The sequence below is a fragment of the Dryobates pubescens genome, chromosome 32 (genome assembly GCF_014839835.1).
Source record: "Dryobates pubescens isolate bDryPub1 chromosome 32, bDryPub1.pri, whole genome shotgun sequence".
Classification (NCBI taxonomy): Eukaryota; Metazoa; Chordata; class Aves; order Piciformes; family Picidae; genus Dryobates; species Dryobates pubescens.
In genome coordinates this window covers 8,681,719-8,700,641 of record NC_071643.1, presented here as the reverse complement: position 1 = coordinate 8,700,641, position 18,923 = coordinate 8,681,719, and the positions used below count along the sequence as shown (strand labels likewise).

The window sequence follows — 18,923 nt, the reverse complement described above, 5'->3', positions numbered from 1 at the left end:
CAGAAGAGAACCAGACTACCAGAACCTGGGCCAACAGCAGTGCGCACACATTAAACGGTGCTGCCACCACCCAGCCTGAGGCTCTCCAGCTGCTGTGGCTGCTTCAGCCACATGCACACTGGTAACACAGTGCAAACACCCAGGATGCAGTGGAGCATGGAGCAATGCAGCTGGATTTCAGCATCCTTCTAGCTCATACTCCTTATCATTTGTTCAAGTATTTAATACTGTGCTAAAGACAGGAAAGCAGATAAACAGAAATGCAAGATCTGGAGTCATGTCTGGTTTGGTGTCTGAGGACATGACACCATGTGAGTAACTTAAGGATCCTACAACCATAGCTCACCCAGCTCCAAAACCCCAGACCAGTGAGGTCGTTGGGGTTTTCCTTTTCCCTCTGTGGGACTGGAACACTTGGACACAAAAACAAAAAGAGGAAGGTCCAAGAAGCAAAATGATTGAGGGAACCATGGAAAACTTGTATTTGGTACAGCCCAGCAAAGCTAGAGCTGAGGAGAACTGCAGACCAATCGAGCATGAGCGCCTAGATCTGGTTATTAATGTGCTTATTACACAGAGCAGCAGGGCTGCCGATGGCCACAGCCTGAGCAACTTAAGCATTTGGGGGGGGAGGGGTGTTGGGGTTTTTGTAAATATTTGGTTTTTCTCTTTACCTTCTTGGCTTTAACCAAGCTACTTTGCCTTTCCACAGGTCAATTTTCTCCTCTTCTGAGAGGCATTTTTGCATATACATCTTGAAGAGTGATTTTAGTCAAATGTATAAAACCACAAACTCTTTGCAAAGCACTCCCAGGGACTGTTGCTTACAGAGGCTTCTCTGTGCCCCCTGAGGTATGCATTGCTTAAAAAAATAATAACAACATCAAACCACAGAATACCAGGTTGGGAGGCAAAGGATCATCTGGTCCAACCTTTATATAAATAACTTGCTTAAAGAAATAGCTTGCTGCTCTTGAAAAAGAAATTAATTCCTCTTATGTAGGAGGATGTTTTCATTGGTTTGAGTCCATGTTCTTCAGAAGCTGTCATAAGAATTTGGTTAACAGATTCATAATGATTGCATTCCACAAACTGTCACACTACACATGGTGCTGCAATGCTAATAAGAAGTGAAAGCAAAACAAAATGCTCAGAGCACTAAAGTCAGATGGAGAAGACTTGCTCAGTAGAAAGAGGCTGGTTTGAAGGCTACCTCTTTTTCAACCATATGCATAGTTTAAATGTGACTGCAACACTCTGCAGTATGAAAACAGACCCACATCTAGGGTTCACTCTCCTCTAATTACAAAACTACACCCAGAGCCATAGCTGCTGCCTGAACTGGTGAAAATATTTTGTGCACCACTTACTACACTGTCTCTGTACACTCTAGTGTTATTAATTTATTCCAACATTGCCTTGTTTCTCTTCCTACTGTGGTCAAGTGACAAGGTAGAAATTGGTTAAGGTTAAATAAAACTACCTATCATAGAAGCCCAGCATAGCGGGGGTTGGAAAGGACCTCTGCAAATTACCTAGTCCAGCTTCCCTGCTAAAGTGGGGTCACCCAGAGCAGGTTGACCAGGATCACAATGTCCAGGTGAGTTTGGAATCTTTCTAGAGGACACTCCACAACCTCTCTGGCCAGCCTGGTCCAGTCCTTCAGCACCCTCACAGGAAAGAAATTTTTCCTCATAGTCATATGGAACCTTCTGTGATCCAGTTTGTGCCTGATGTCCCTTGTCCTGTCACAGGGCACCACTGAAAAGAGTCTGGTTCACCCTCTTGACTCTCACCTTTTGACTATTCATAAGATCCCCTCTCAGTCTTCTCCAGGCTAAACAGCCCCAGGTCTCTAAGTCTTTGCTCATTGCAGAGATGCTCCCATCCCCTCACAATCTCTGTAGCAGCTTCCACTGACTCTCTGCAGCAGTTCCCTGCCTCTTAAATTGAGGAGCACATAACTGGACACAGTACTGCAGAAGTGGCCTCATTAGGGCAGAGTAGAGGGGAAAGAAGAACCTCCTCATCTGCTGGCTGGATTCTGCTTAATGCACCCCAGGAGACCATTGACCTTCTTGACTGTAAGGGCACATTGCTGGCTCATGGGGAACTTTTTGTCCACAACACCACATATGTTTATTGTTGCTTAAAAATGTCTTACTACACACTTGAAGCTTCTGAGTTGAGCTGCAAGATATTAATGCTTTGAATATTTCTGTTGAACTGCAGAGCCCTGGCCAGCCTGGCTTTCCAAGGACGTCTGAGGAGGACAGCCAGCTTGTTTCTCTTCCTAGCGCTGACCTCTAAAAGCTGCTGAAAGTCCTCTGCATGTGGGCACTCACAGACACACTCCCAATGACAGAACCCACAAGCTGCAAGTCAGAGATCTTGAAATTCTTGCTTGTCATCTACTGATAGCTCTTAGCAAGCACAGGGTACACAAGACTTGTACTCTAGACCCTTCATCAGTTCCATTGCCCTTCTTTGGACACACTCAGCATCTTAATGTCCTTCTTGGAGTGAGGGCCCCAAAACTGAACAACAGTATTTGTGGTGCAGCCTCACCAGTGCCAAATACAGAGGGATAATCATTGCTGGCTACACTATTCCTGATACAGTCCAGGATGTTGTTGGCTTCTTGGGCACCTGGTCACATGCTGGCTCATCTTCAGCCAGCTTTCAACCAACACTCCCAGGTTCTTTTCCACTAGGCAGCTTCTCAGTGACTCCTCCCCAAGCCTGGAGTGCTGATAAAGTTGTCGTGACCCAAACCTTTCTTACTTCTTCTGTAACTGGAAAGAGCAGATAAAATCCCTGCAAGCTGTCTCTTTTCAGATATGAAAAAGTGAATAAAGAGAGTAGCACTGTCACCTTGCTGTTGCTGTGCTCAAACTAAAACACCAGTTTGAGTGCACAGTATTCTATTCCAAAACATTTCACCATGTTTATGTGTAGCTGGTTACTGGGGGGAGCAGAGTGTGTGGACAAGAGGATGATCTCCTCAAACATCTTCCACACAAATCTCAACTGCTGCTGTTCATAACAAATCACACAAAAAAACCCCAAAGAGTGACCTACTAGATAAAGCTCAACTTCTTTTCAAGGCACAAGTCACAAATGCAAAGCATCATCCTAAACGTTAGTGCCCTCACTTCAAACACCAAACAACTCCACATAACCCCATGATCTAAAGTCTCTTCCTTCAGGCAGCTTTCTCCCTTTTCTTGCAGAAACAGCACAGAGAGTCATTTGCATTCTCTCAGTGGAGGCACAGAGCTGATTATTAATCTGTCTGGCCCATGGAAAACCTCAGATTTCTAAACTGGCAAAATTTCTGTGAATGAAGGCATCATCATTACTTCCTGCAAGGACAATATGCTAGAAATCCCTGCTGCAATGCCTGAAGGTTTCATATGTGATTAATAGGTGGTTGTTAAGCAATAGCTGGAAGCTGTACCTGGGTCTCCTCCCTTTCTTTTCTCCTGGAGTGCCCCCACAGCATCTTCTGCTTGGAAAGCTACTGGCAAAAGCACTGAAGAACACTGGCTGAAGAATATTGTGCAAGGATGTTTCTCTTCATAGATTAACAAGAGAAAATGGGGCACTTCTATGGAGCTGTATACCTAGTGGAGGTATTTCAGGGTAGGCTGCTGTTCTCCCTGCCTCAGGACTGCCTTTTGTTATCAAGGAAATATGGAGATTTTACTTTTGCTTCCCAAGGGACAGGCAAACTGCAAAGAACATGAAGGAGAGCCTAGGGACTTAAAAGAGCCATCTGAGGAGAAGGCATAGCCTATTTATCTCCTGAATTCCTCAGTGCTGAAAACTAACACCCTCAGCAGGGAGCCTACAGCCAGTGGCACATCGGCTACAAAGAGGAGGATCATCGCATCTGAAGGCAAGGAAAGATAGAATGCCTGATCTTCAGGTGACAGAAACCCACAGCTACTGATGATTGCAGCCACATGTCAGTGTGTTTCAGATGTTCTGCATTTTGGGATTTCCTGGGCACTCTTCCCTGGGCACTCCAATCACTCACTGCTCTCAGACATGAAAACTCAGTAATCTCAGTGGGCTCGGTTTAGCTTCCAGCAGCTGCAGAATCTGCACAGTGACACTGTGACCTAAATACTCTTTTGTTTGTCTACATAGATGTCTTCACTCTGCTATCCAGACGTAAACTTTAATGACCTGCAACAGATCTGTTTGAGACCATGAAGGATCCTTGAAAGCCCACATGTAGTAGCAGGTAACAGATCACTTGACCACCTCTCCCTTGGGTATCCCCAGCTCTGCAGGGTAGTGGACAGCTTCCACTGCTCCTCCCACACTGTGGTCCCACCTCTCCAAGAGCCCAGGGATCCTTGCTGTAGCTCTTGGGGCCCTACTCTCCTAGGATTTACAACTCAAAGAACTGCAACTGGAGCTGCTGGTAACTGCCTCCAGGCACAATGAGGGTGGCACACAGTTTGCTGCCATGATACTCAAGACCTTTTCTTCAAGGAGTGAAGCAAGCTGAGTACATGATTTATACTTAGACATGCTGGAATTTCTTCCATATCCTTCTCATTTCATTACAGTTGAATTCACTACCAGGAAGGGGATGTTTATTTCTTTAAATGTTCTTGAGGTCATTTATTTAACCATTAAGTGGAAAAAAAAAACCAAAAGAAACAAACAAGAAAAACAAACAAAAACTCAAGAGATTGTTCTAGAGATACAGGATGTAAAAGCAAAAGAAGCTCAAACATCTGCTTCACAGTGACAAAATACCTCCTCTTCCTCCTGATGATCATTAGCCACTAGGTAACACTCTCAGCTGACACATACAGCAAGGCTTGGACTAGGTCTCAGCTGCTAGAGTTGCCATGACTGCACCACACACCTCTCCATGGCAGCAATGGTCTATTCAAACCACCACTATACCTCATGACAGACACTAAATATTCTAACCATCACCCACTTACAACTAAGTTACTCCCCTGTGTGATACAAGGGGGTACCAGGGGGATATGCTTTCCACCTCACCATAACATACTTTATATTAAAACCCAATTTTTACCACTCAGATGATACACACAAGCACCATGCCAGCTGGAAAAACCTCTAGTTGCAGTGTCTTGTTGGTATTTTTATCATGTGATAAATTATCACTACCTCAGGGTTCTGGAAACACCATACATGTGTTTAGCAAAGAGGAGCAGTAACTGAGCAGTAAATGTATTCCTTGTTCTGAAACACTGATTTGTAGTGAGGAACAATCCCACCACTTATTCCTGATAAATCCATAGTGCTTATTATATCCCCACTACAAAAAACAAACAAACAAACAAAATACCCCCCCACCAAACATTTGAATTCAGGAAGAACATGACCCCTGCCAACCAAGGGCCTTTCAAGCCCCCCCCTTAAGAACTCACTAACCAGAAAGCAGTCATCCAGCAAACATTTCACTGGTGCTAACAGTCTGCAGCAAGGATAAATGAGGTTTTATCTGCCCATAAACTTGATATAAATTCCAACTGCATCCTGGGTGAAAGTTAAGGCTTTTTGGTTTGTTTCATTTGGCTTTGGTTTTGTTTTGGGGATCAGCAGACTCGGTAAACATTTCCTCAGCTATCTGCTCTTTGGAATTCCCAGTCTGAAATGAAACATAACCAGTGCTGCTTATCTCACAAGTAGCATCAAAACATTATCAACAATTAAATAACAGCACATTTACTTTATAGAGAGCTTGTGTGTAGTTGTAAGCTTCACCTGTAAAGTAACATTTCAGCTTTGTTGGGCAACAGAGACAGCAAATCTATCAGCAAACTAACCCACAGTGATAAACAACCTGTCAGTGCCCTTGCTCTATAGAGTTAAAAGAAAAAACAATCATCCAACATCTGTAATAACCATTCTGTCACCACTCTCTGCCAATTAAAGTATTCCATACCATTATGATGAGGGTCCTGGGTCTGCTCATTTCCTCATCGCTATCCAGTGGCAGAATTTCATGTGACAACTCCTCTCGCCGCCGTCGCCTGCAGATATGTGGACAGTTCCTCTGTACCACAGAACGAAAGGCTTGGAGCAGAACAATGCTGGCAGCACAACCCATATCTGCATCCTGAAGCCTAGAAAATAACTTCTATGTTTATGCTGTGTTGGAAAAACAGTGGCTCCTTGTCCCTGAAAACAGCCTACAGTGCAGCTGCAGCCAGCTCGCTCTCCAATCCCTTCCTTCAGCTCGGATCATCTGATCACAACCAAATCGCCTGGATGCAGGCAGAGGAAAGATTTGATCCGCTGAAACTGAAACACACGCAATATTACGATGCTCTTCTCTCTCCCCCCTCCCCTCTCTGCTTCTGAATTCACATGAGGAAATGTGCTCCCTCTCTCCTACACCCAGCCACCTCCTCTGATTCCAGCTGCGTGGAACTGAAAGTATTAAAATTCCGAGATCAGAAGAGCCAGCTGTTCATTAAACAGCATCTGCAGCAGCTGGCAGTATCCATTTCAATACCCTCCCAAAAAAAAGTCATGTGCAGCAAGAGTACCAACATCTGGAAAGTTATCAGCTCTCATTATCAACACTGATAGGTTTAAAACACTTCACCTCAGGGTGTTTTGCCACGGGAGGGGGGAGCGGGGGAGGGAAGAGAGAGAGAGAGAGACATTTAAGCTCACTAAGGGATTTGGGCTTGAATCATTTCGCTTCTTGATGTTTCCTGCAGCACAGAGAGCTCATTTGAGTTGTAAATGTAACGAGTGGTAAAAACCACGCAGAAATCTGGCCTGCTTCACCCAGTTCATGCTAAAATAGCCAGGGCTCAATGAGAAACAGCAGCGTGCAGCTCCAAAATGCCTTTCAACAGAACAGTCGTTGTGTGTTCCCACACATGCCTGCCTTCGGAGGAGTACAGCTTTACATCGACATGGGAGACCGGCTGAGAAGGGTCCCTGCTGGCAGGGTCTCACATTCAATCAAACACCAGAAACCTTCCGAGGAGGGTAAGAAGGAAGTGTTTCAGTGCTCCATCACTCGGGATCCAGGCAGGGAGAAGCAGCTGCCAGCAGCCAGTAGTCACAACTCACCTCCCTGACTCCTGCCTGACAAATCATTCCAGGAGCAGGCAGGGTTGGATGCTCAGCAATCACATGGGTGACCTGGAAACCCAGTGAGCACTCATGGTCCAGAGTGTAAGATAATAGCACTTGAGAGGAAGTTAGCACTAAAAATAGCCACAGAAAATGGATTTCTCTTACACGTTAGGAAAACTAAGAATTTCCAGGAGGCTTTCCAAAGAGGCTGTTTTTAAGCTAATATGTCTAACTTTATTATGTGTGCACCCAAAACCATATTTGCCTTGTGTCACAGGGCTTTCATTTCTAATGACAGCCTTGAGAGTTTTATCCTCAGTTCCCACAGGGGCACAAGCAACCCTAAAATGTCTGTGAATGAGATCTTTGTAAATAACATTGCTCCACACAATCTCCATCAGGAATGGAACTGAAAACATTCCTTGAAAATACTTCTGGGCTTGATTAGGGTTCAATTGTTCAGTGATGTGTGCAAGACATCATCATTTTAATTAAAGCATTTGCTAGAGGAGCTAAACCCCTAACTTTTGTGCTCAACAAAATCATTGCCATTGTTTCTTGCCGGTGTTTCTTTAGGGGAAGCTGCTTTGAGTGCATACACACAGAGTCAGCAGCACCAGCAGGCGCTGCAGAAACTCACCTGCACCTCTGTCAATGCACCTTGTCAGCTCTTACCCCTCAGATCTCGCTGGGCACAAACCTACACATGCCTACACAATGTCCCTCACTATCCATGGCACACCACACATAGGGTTCTCATGTTAATTAACCAATTAATGCAAATTAACCAGTTTGGCTTCTCTAACACAATTATAACAGCACAGCAGCACGGTTGGATGTGATGCCATCCATTGTTCCTGATATCCTTTACATTTCCATCACTCCTCTTCCGCACCTTGGGCACACCAAAGTTACGCTTGGCAATTGGGAGACCCACATTCCTACTCTAATGCCACCAACAGCAATAGAGGCCTGAATAATGTCTGCAGCTGGCTGTTGTGGCAACTGCTCTTATACCTTGGGAGCTGCCAACGCATCTCCTGTCTGTACAGCATCATGTTCTCCTCACCAGTGCTCAGCTGGGAGACCTGGCAGAGATTTTTATCAGATCCAGTTTCCATGGCACAAGCCAACACTGCTGCACACACACACACGGAATAGCACCCCAGGGCTCGATCCAAAGCTTCCCTCTCAGCGAAGAATCCCATTCACTTCAGTGATCTTTGGATCAAACTATTCTCTGCCAGTGGCCTAAGTGACTTCATTACAATTATTTGTAGATTAAGATATTATTAGATACAAGGAGGAATGACATAATGTTGGCACTTCATCTCCTAGGAGAGAAAAATGACACTTAGTCCAAAAACAAGGAAACTAACAAGCCAAAGCTAGCTAAAAGTAGCCTCCAGGCCTTGGGCAAAAATCAAGAACTGAACAAACAGAATGCTCAGGGGAACAGAAACCACTGAAGAGCTAAAAGCCCCTTCTGTTTTCAGGAGATCTCACGGAAGCACAAGCTATCACTGGAAAGGAAAACCCCCAGCCCCTTAAAATTGCCTGGACACATCGACAGTATCAACAGCTTTGTTGTTCAAATGCTGGCTCTCATTAGCATACATTATGCTCATACACCACTGGCAGCGTTGGTTACTCTTACAGTGAAACATCAGCAATATTTTGTGTTAATTAGCACTTTAATCCAGAAGCTGAATTCAGTGAAACCTCCTGGGAAGCAAAATACTCCTTTGTGCAAGCAGCTCCTTAATTCCCCATTACCAAAGCTTTGGCAACAGCGCTGGGCTAAGGAATAGCCATGCTGGAAGCCATTCACCACCCACACTCACTCCAGCTTTAACCACCACTTCTTTCAGCTCTGCTGAGTCTAACACCAACATGGTTTACAGGAACAGGCTGGGAAACAGAACACTAAAGGTAGCTCAATGGAAAAAAAAACCACAACCAAACCCAAACTCCCAAACACATAATAAAAAAGAACTGGAGAGGCCAGATGGCTGTTTTAGCCCAGATGACTTCGGTGACATCTTGGTAGCTGCAAGCAGTGGGTCTGAGCAGCAACAAAGATGTGCAAGAGCAGAAGTGGGTCACACTTGCCATGTTTTATAAAGTACATGATAAGAATGTGGAGTTCAAAGGCATGTGGGTCCTCGAGCTACAGCCATTCATCACCCAGCCTCAGCTTCCATGTGAAGCTCTGCAAATGGGCAGCCAGGGCCTGGAGAGCTGTGTCTGCCACAGCGAGTAAACCCCTCATCTGCCAAGTACTGAGCTATCTGTCTTCCTGCTGCAAGACTTCTAAAGACACTACCAGACGTTTTCTACCACTCCCATTTCATATCTCTTTAGCACACCACATTAAGTTTGTTTCCTTCCCACAGCTTGCTTTACTCTGTTATTTTTTCTTTCTCTTTCTATCATTTGTAATCCATGGTTCTGGTTCAGGTGATGTGTTGGAACACACAGACTGAGCTGAGCTCATGAGCTCTTCTGGAGCCAGACCTCCCTGCAAGCCCTGACTTTAAAGCATGACTTGTCTTCTTAGGAAGAGCAGAGCTAGTTTTGCAACTTTTCAAGGCTATTCTACTTGCGTTACTATCCCATATATATCATCCTGCTACAGGTGATGAGCAGCTTCCCACAATATGCAAGCAACATGGCTGGGGGCTGACACTCAGTTCTAAACATAGATCTACAGTTGTACTTTCCTTCAATGAAGCTACCCTTGGCTGACACAAACAACCCCTAACCAGACTGCCCAGGTTAGTAGTCCCTGGTTATAACTAGATGAGAGGGGTTTAAATCATTCAATGACCTCTTTTCTTTTCCTTATACCTTACAGCAACAGCTGGCATGATATTCAGGAGCTGTGTTCAGCTCTGGAATCAACAGTATATGAAATACATGAGGCTGTCGGAGTGGAACCAGAGGAGGCCACAACAATGATTTAAGGACTGGAACCTTTCTGCTGTGAGGACAGGCTGAGAGCACTGGGGTTGCTCACCACAGAGAAGATAAGGCTCTGGGGAGACCTTCCTGTGGCATTTCAGTAGATAAAGGTGCCTATCAGAAACCTGGGGACAGACTTTCCAGTAGGGTCTGATGTGAGAGGATAAGGGGCAATGGTGTAACCTGAAAGAGGGGAGATCTAGACTAAATAGAAGGAAGACTTTTTTTTTTTAACACTGAGGGTGGTGAAACACTGTTCCATGTTGTCCAGAGAGGTGGTGGATGCCCACTTCCTGGGAACATTCTGGGTCAGGCTGGATGGGACTGAGTGACCTGATCTAGTAGAAAATGTTCCTGCTCACTGCAGGTGGGTTGGACTAGATGGCCTTTAAGGTCCCTCCTAAGCAAAAGCAGTCTAGGATTCTGTATGTTCCCAGCATTGCCACAAACCCACTATAATGTCACCTGGCTCCAAAGTGAAGAGGACTGCAGAAAGTGAGTGTGTGGCACCCTCTAGGGAGTAGAACATGAAAGACAAAGTACATGAAAGACTGGCTGGGTATGACAAATAACACTGATTAAATTACTGGGTTTATAAAATCCTCTCTTTACATTAAAACCCCAAATAACTGCACTAGCCAAACCCTAGCCAAACACTAGCCAAACAGGATTCAGATGTTCTCCACTACAGCCATGAGGAGGATGAGGACTGCTGTTTCTATCCAACTTTTTGAAACACTACATGGTTTGAAGTGAAGGACAACTGACCAGACTTGCCTTTAAAAGTAGTTAAGTGACAACCTGAAGGCTCCCTGTGCAGTGCTGAGGTAAATGGGGCACACAGAGGTGGAGCAGGCTACAAGAACCCATGCCTGCTCTGAGAGCACTCTTGTGCTCTGGCATCCAGGCAAATGTACCCAGAACAGGTAAGCCCAGCAAGGGCTCAGCCACAGCAGACATAGGGCTGCTGGACCACAGGCAAACACATGGGAGCTCAGGCTGCGAAACATATTCTTACAGTTCTGCTGCTTCGTGACTTCACCTGCTGAAAATGGAAACCATCACATATAGACATGGGGGAAAAACAGTCTGATAACCACAGAAACAGGCTCCCTGTGACTGCACATGCCCATCATAGAATGCTTTGGGTGGGAAGGAACGTTTAAAGGTCATCTAATGTCACCTTTCTCTTCTCAGTGTTGCTTTTCTCTTTCATGCCAGTGGCTGGCTTATATAGAAGTTATGTGAAGTACTCTAATTACTACCACACTGTACATGGCCAGAATACAGAAGTTTCCCTGTGAGATCCCACAGTCATTTCAAAGCATCAACACACTGCAACCATTTAACAAAGAAGAGGAAAAAGTGACAAAAAGGGCTGAAGTTCAGGATTTCCAACAGGTTAATGCCAGAAGCTGAGCTACAATCCCTGTCTCTGGAGTTTCAACTCCTAGAGAGGGTTATCAGAATATTAGCTTTATACAAAACGTGGAATAAATGTGACTGCCATGCAAATAGTTGTCACAGTCTTATTTCTGACTCAGGTGAAGCACCCTGGTGATTTTCAAGGAATTCCTCACTTTGACAGGTAGGTTCAACAATTACAGCCTCTGTGAGAACAATGGGATTATTCCATTGTCTTAGATTAAGTAAAATGGGACAAATGTACTCTAGGCAGGGAAGAAAACCTCTTTGTTTGAACACATTTCAGCAGCTTCTGGATCTAGCACTAAATACAAAGCAGTTAAGGGCATTGTTGTGGTTTTCAAAAAATGTAACAGGAAAAGCAAATATTTAACTCTGCACCAGGAAAAATAACAACTTACAAAGCAAATGTTTGCTTGTTTGTTTTAAAAGACCTTTTATTACCCCATAAAACATGAGGAGAAGCCATTTGAGGTCCAAAAATTCATCCTTTCTCTGGCTCAAAGTTAAATTAAAAAATGTAGTAAGATAAACCCTGGGAAGAACTTTTGCCAGGAGTTCCAACTAAGGCTGGGTTCACACTTTTGAAGTGGAGATTTAACAAAGAAACCAAAGCAGAGCAATCAGGTACTGCCCCATGGCTTCCTCTGCAAAATGCCAGCAATTACCCTCTTTCAGAAAGAGCCACATTCAGCTTGCACAGAACCCCTCCAGAAGATAGAGTCCTGCTTCCAGAGAAGACTTGTATTCCACAAAACTTAAGGGGGAAATGTCTGAAAACCAAAACTGAAACACCCCCAAAACTACCACACTAGCCTGTTTTCACTCTAAAATGTTTTTGTGACATCCTACAGCTGTAACAGAGTACAACTGCTCTGTTACCATGTCAGGGGCCAAGATTTGCACCACATACAAAAGCACCAAAGACTTCTGTCTAGATGTTTCACAAAATGGTCTTAATGACAGAAGCACACCCAGCTCCACAAGAAACCACACAGGAGCAAATGCATTCTTTACCTGCTGCCCTGGCCCCAGCTCTGCCACTTGCTGGGGAGAGAAACATGCACCTCTGGAGACCAGGCAGGAGTATCCCTCGGACCATTCTTACACTGCATGGCTCCAAGCAAAGTCATTGGCTAGCAATGAGGTTTCAAGAATGGTGTGTATGTTTGGAGGAGGTGCCATTGGTGCAGCAGTGTTAAATGGTTTGAATGAATAATTTTATTTCCACCATGAATAGAATCATAGAATGGACTGGGTTGGAAGGGACCTTTAGAGGTCTTCTAGTCCAATCTCCCTGCAGTAAGCAGGGACATCCCCAACGAGATCAGGTTGTTCAGAGCCCCTTGGCCAAACACTGGAACAGAGCACCAGAGAGACCATGAGATCTCCATCACTGAAGAGTCTCAAGGGCCTGAGCAACCTTACCTCCTCAGAATTGCTTTGAGCAGGGAGCTGGACTTGACAACCTCCAGAAGTTCCTTCCAAACAAAGTTATTCCATGGCAATGTAAGCACAGGACTAATGCAGCCTGGCAAACCAGTCTGAATTTGTGCCTGTCTGGGAGAGCCCTGAACACAACCAAAGTGAAGAGCTACTCAATCCAAAAGCTACACAAAGACCAGAACAAGAGGATATAAACTGGTGATTTAGCCCATGTGGTTTCACTCTGCAGAAGGCCTCACTTCTGACCCAACACAAAAAGCAAAAGAGGTTTCCAGTCAGACTGCTTTCAACAAGTCAGCTGTACAATCCCTGATTATTATTTCAAGGGAATTTCACTCTCAGGCAGGCTCCACATGCATAAAGTTCAGCCAGGAGCAAGGAAGCAGAAGGAACAATCTCATTCAATTTCTGAGCCTAAGCTTCCACAGCTGCAAAATGGAAAATGAGGCTCAAAAAAGTGGATAAAGGAAATGCAATAGAAAATCTGTACATACAAGGGCCAGCAAAAACTGTGTTGTCTCAGGTGCTGATGTCCCATCACCCCACCCCCCCAAACAGAGAAGTTGCAGATGTGTCCTTTTATCTGACTGGGAAGATTCCACAAGAAGAATATGGATTACTTCCACTGGCAGTACAATAATGTGGCTTCAGACCCTTTATTTCTTACCAGTGCCAAGAATCCAAGGGTAGTGTTTCCCAAAATAAACAAGCTAAGAACCAGGACTCAGAAAATTTTCCAGGCTATAAATATTAAGGAAGGGTCTTTGGGTATTTGTTTTAAATTTTGCTCAAGACAAACCAAACCAAACAACAAAAAACCCAATCACAACAAACAAAACCAACCCCCAAACTTGATAGATAGAGGGGGAGCAAACCAAGCAGCTTTTCCCCATTTGATCATGTCACTTATGTCCTAACCATGACATGTCTGGGGCTAAAGCACACAGGGGAAATCATGAATTTCTACACAGAAATCCACCTATACAGAATCTGACTGGCACAAACATCAGCCTCCACAGGTCAAGTCATTTCACAGCAATGGAACCTGTGGGTATGGTGTGCCAGCTACTGTCATACAGCAGAAGTTACCCTCTCAACTACAGCCAGGGGTTGATCAGGCCCCAAACCTTTCCTTTCTTAGCAGAGCACAGAAGTTCCACCTAAACACGAGGGAAATCTCCTTCCCTGTGAGGGTGCCAGAGCACTGGACCAGGCTGCCCAGAGAGAGTCCAAAAATGCCTGGGCAACTTGTTTTGGGTGACGCTGCTGGACTAGATGATCTCAAAAGGTTCCTTCCAACCTCCGTCACGCTGGGACTCTGTGATCCAGAACCTCACAGGGATTCATATGACCCTTCCTTTTACACTAGTCAGAATGTGCTGGCTGTGTAATGCAGGAGTGAAACCACCCATATCATGGCATGCAAAACTCATAAGGTCCCTCAGATGGATAGTCCTTGGCTGGGTGTTGCAGCTCTTTCTGAAGGGGTACACCTGGAAAAACTCTACACAGCTCCTCTGCCTCCTCTCCTGGTCACTGAAAACCATGGCTCTCCGCATATCTCTGTGGAAAGGAAAAGGCACCCCCAAAGGCAAAATGAATAAACAACAAAAAGCATCCTGCACTTTCAGAAAGGCTCTTGCTCTGCTTTTTTCACAGCACAGTAATGTGCCCAACAGATCGACTCGATTTACAGCTCTTATAGCATCTGAGGAGAGATGCTATGGTGTACTGTCCCCCGGACAGCTTTGCTCTGCAACATGTGGTTTTCATTTCATGTCTCTCCTCAGGGTTTCACTCCCTTTCTGTTACTTGAACTGCAGAACTAGAGAATAAAGTCATATACCAACCCCCAAACTAACCAACCTGAGTTGCTGGCACCAATTAACATTCACAGCCACAAGGCTCTTTAGTCAACTAAATACAAAATTAGCAAACCCAGCCCAACGCTTGAGTTCTTTGGTCTGTATTTGTTAAGTCTCTAAAAACATATGTCTTCTGGTTGGTATGCCAGGCAAAAATCTTTAGAAGAATAATATTTTGATTAGTAACATGTGTGTTTGAAAAGATTAATACTGAGCTCCAAAGAGATTAAAATATGAGTAGAAACTATGAGCTAAATATACATGTGTAAAGAGTTTGCATTCTCACTGACTGAAATGTCTTGCTGCAAGTCAATTCTTTTTATTATTGAAGCTTTCATCTTATCTGCTGTAAATTTTGTTTTCATTAATTGATATTTATTACCAAAAAATCCTATCCTTGTATACCCATTTCAGAGTATCACTGGAATAAAATGATCTAACCCATAGAAGTAGTGTCTGTTTTATCACATAGAATCACAGAATCATTTTCTTTGGAAAAGACCTTTAAGATCATCAACTTCAACCATTATCTAACTCTACCAAGTCTGCTGCTAAACTATGTCCCTCAGCACATCCATGCCTCTTTTAAACACCTCCAGGAATGGGGGATTCAACCACTTTTCCTGGGAAGCCTATTCCAGTAGCAGCAGTTCTCAAATGAATTTCCAAGCGATCCTTGCAACTTTAGGCAGTACTCAAACACTGACCTCTTCTCTATTTACTTTTCCAGGACTTCTCAACTTCACTAGGAAAGGCAGGACAAAGCAGGCAGATCATGCTGTTCACAAAATCATAATTATTTACACTTGCAAATATATTGATTTATCCCAGGGAAGCAATTAGCTCTCTCATCGTGCTGAACATGCAATTAGGTTTGCAAACAGATGCCCAACTCCCTGGCTCATCCCCTCATTCTTCTGCAGGCAGCTGGGCATCCAACCTTCTTAAGTAATGCCAGTTGAGGAAGTGCAAATGCCTAATAACAGAAATGTGACAGACTATAAACTGGAACTTTAATCCTAAAGATTGACTTTTTGCTTTATTGTTGAGTTTTAAGGAAGGAAACATTCTGGTGGTCTACACTGCCAAAGCTTCCACTAGAGCATGCAATATCCAAGCAAAGCTATGATGATGCAGACAGATTCCCTTTAAACATACCCATTCTTCACATCAAGGGAAAACATTCTCAGCTTTCTCTTAAGATTTTGATAGAAATCAAGATTCTGAAATAGCAACTGTTCATTTCTGCTGAACCCTACTCCAACATATAATTAGTGTTCTAATTAGATCCAAATCAGAAGTTAACAATCGTTTATCACTTCAGATGTAATGTTACAAAGATTTCATGGCAACCCAGAGCTGCGGCTCACAGAGGAGATCTCACCTTGCTGTCATTTATGCTTTTGTCAAGCAGCTGAGCAAATTAGGAGCAGTTACATCTAAATAAAGCCGCACACAGACCATGAAAAAGAGGCTGTCAGGCAGCAGGGCGGGCTTGCTTGCAATTACTCTCTGTATCAGTGTCGTACTCTTGATGTAGTAATGCGAAATTAAATACGACTGCTCTTCACAAGAGATCAGGCTGGGAATTTCGTGAGAAGAGCAATGTGGCAGATGGTTGGTGGCAGGGAAATGGCAGCCATGGTATTTCAAGTGAAATGCCTGGAGAATGTGTCCTCCAACCAGCACAAGCTTATCCACAGCAGATCTCACCACACAGTGAAGCAGCATCCTCAAGCCTTCACATCTCATGTACCAGCATCTGATTTCAAATAACCACAAGTTTGAATGTCAGTCATCAAAGCTTGCTGCACCCTGGCAGGAAGTACTGCCCTAAGTGAAGATATCCTGCTGAACCAGTTCACACCACTGTCAGCCAAGAGAAACAGGCACAGTGAAAGGTTATAGGAGGTTCACCTCTACCATGGTAGTGATGCTGCCCTTGAACTATGGATAGTGCTTGCTTGGGGTTTCAAGAGATTGGGGTTTCAAAAGACAAAGGTAAGTAAAACTCATCTCAAGAAGGTAACAGAGAAGATGGGTCCACCATGATACCACATATAGATTTACCTGGTGATCTGGGAAGAACATCATCAACTGGCACTATAATTGCTACCTGATTTAGGAGCGCTGAGGAACCCAGCACCTGCTGTGACACAAAACTTCTGGAAGCTCTAACCTGATCCAGGAGAACAATCCACACCATCATGACCCCCTACTTTAAAGGTAAATTTAATCCTGCTTTCCAACTCAACTATACACATGGAAATCTAAAGACCTCACACTGCAATCAAAATTAACAGGAAATGCTGCAGCCAGAATCTGCTCAGTCTTTTTAAAGTAACAAAGACATTTATGTCTGGCTGTTATTGACATTGCCTATCCCACTGTAGCAGCAAACACTGAAGCCCCAGATGGGTTAATATTTATGACAGTCAACAGAACATCAAACAGAACAGGAAATGGAGCTTCCTGCCAAACGGTCTAAAAGCAGCAGTACCGTTAGCTCTTGCACTTCACCAGTTCTTACTGCTCTTATCTTAGACAGACACTAAAACATCTCCAGAGCACTGACATTCTGCCTTAGCTTTTATTTCCCTATTATATGTTAATAGCAATTAACTGAACAAAATCCTAAGCTGCCTCTTACTCCTGTGCATTTTTTCTTCAAGACAGAAAAACATCTCCATAAACAAAACTCGGAGGGTGCTAACATGCTAGGCTTTGGATACTGGAGGCACCCATTCCAGTGTGGGTCCACTGAGCTACAGTGTGTCAGTCCACAAAGCTGTTAAATCAAAACCTATGATTTACAGAATTACAGAACTGTCAGGGTTGGAAGGGACCCCAAGGATCATCCAGCTCCAACCCCCATGCCATGGGTAGGGACGACCTCCACTAGATCAGGTTGCCCAGAGCCACATCCAGCCTGGCCTTAAAAATATCCAGGGATGGGGCTTTAACTGGACTTTTAAATAAATACTAATAAATAAATGGAAGACACATTCCAAAACATAACACCACCACCCCTCCTAAAAAACCACCAACAAACAAACAATAAAAACACCATACCACAGAAAAAAAAACCACCAACAGGTAGCTTTCCAGTTAGCTCCAGAAAATGGTGACCCAGAGGCTCACTCTTAACAGCCATGATTGAAAGACAAGGGAAAATATGATATTCTTGTCCGTATACATTGCCATTCAGTATCATCCAAGCACTGAAGCATTATGTGAAAATATATCTAGTTCCACTGATTCAGGCCTCCAAGCAAATAAAGAGAGAGGAGGCTGAAGAAAGAAGGGAGTGGGGGGGGGAGAAAGGGAAGGAAACAAGTGAGAGCGATGATTCAGATTTTGTTTAGCTGTAATTCCTATGACTCTTGTAGTTTAAACTATTCCTAACCACACATATAAAAACTTGTTTTTAAAGGTTTCATCCTATTAGCTGTCAACAGTCAGTTGATCTGTGTTCTTTAGTAAAACTACAGGTGATCTGTGGGGGGCAAACTGGCAAGGTCCGCTTCACTGCTGCTCCCTGACAGCAACCTTCCTCTTCCCAGCACATCTGCTCTCACCTCCACACCAAGAACCAGCTCATCAGAGGTAAGATGGATTCTAGAGGTGCTGCTGAGATGGTCAGACCCAGTTACATCAGCTGGACCTGTGGGTGAGCTGCTGCCCCTCAATGCTGCATCAGGCTTTATACCTCAGCTTTTAAAGCTCCAACTGTAAAATCGTTTGCTCATGTTTTAAGATCTGATTCCATGTCAGATCCTTTAGGATTGGGAGCTGAGCTCTTCTGAAACACACCCTGGTAAACAGTGGTAGGAAAGAGACCCAGAAGTGTCAGGTCAAAAAGATGAAGTGTAGCAGCCCTTACAGCTTATTCCAGCACATCTTGGTACATCAGTACAGAATTAAATCCCATGTATCTCTGCTTCATCTGCACCCCCCACCCCCCAAAAAACATCAACCACAACACATTGCTGCAGGGAAACAGATGTTAGTCCTGGCAGCTACCCATTTGCTTAAGTCTATTGAAGAATATGCATCAATCTAGTGATACATTCACACATCAAGATACTGCACTGTCTTCTACACAATAATGAACAGAGAACCACTGATGGA

The 18,923-nt window shown here is 44.2% G+C and overlaps 1 protein-coding gene across 2 annotated transcripts in view; it reads right to left on the bottom strand.

Moving 5' to 3' along the window:
* The window catches only part of DOCK10 (dedicator of cytokinesis 10), a 137,690-nt gene that overhangs the window by 108,275 nt on the left and 10,492 nt on the right, over positions 1-18,923 (bottom strand). Inside the window, exon 1 of one of the 2 annotated variants that reach the window (XM_009897584.2) lies at positions 5,942-6,201. The exons of the other annotated variant lie outside the window; for it this stretch is intronic. Within the exon in view, the coding sequence (XP_009895886.2) occupies positions 5,942-6,106 (165 nt within the window). The 5' untranslated portion in view covers positions 6,107-6,201. Of the gene's footprint in view, positions 1-5,941; positions 6,202-18,923 lie in introns of those variants that run through there. 2 annotated transcript variants of the gene reach the window in all.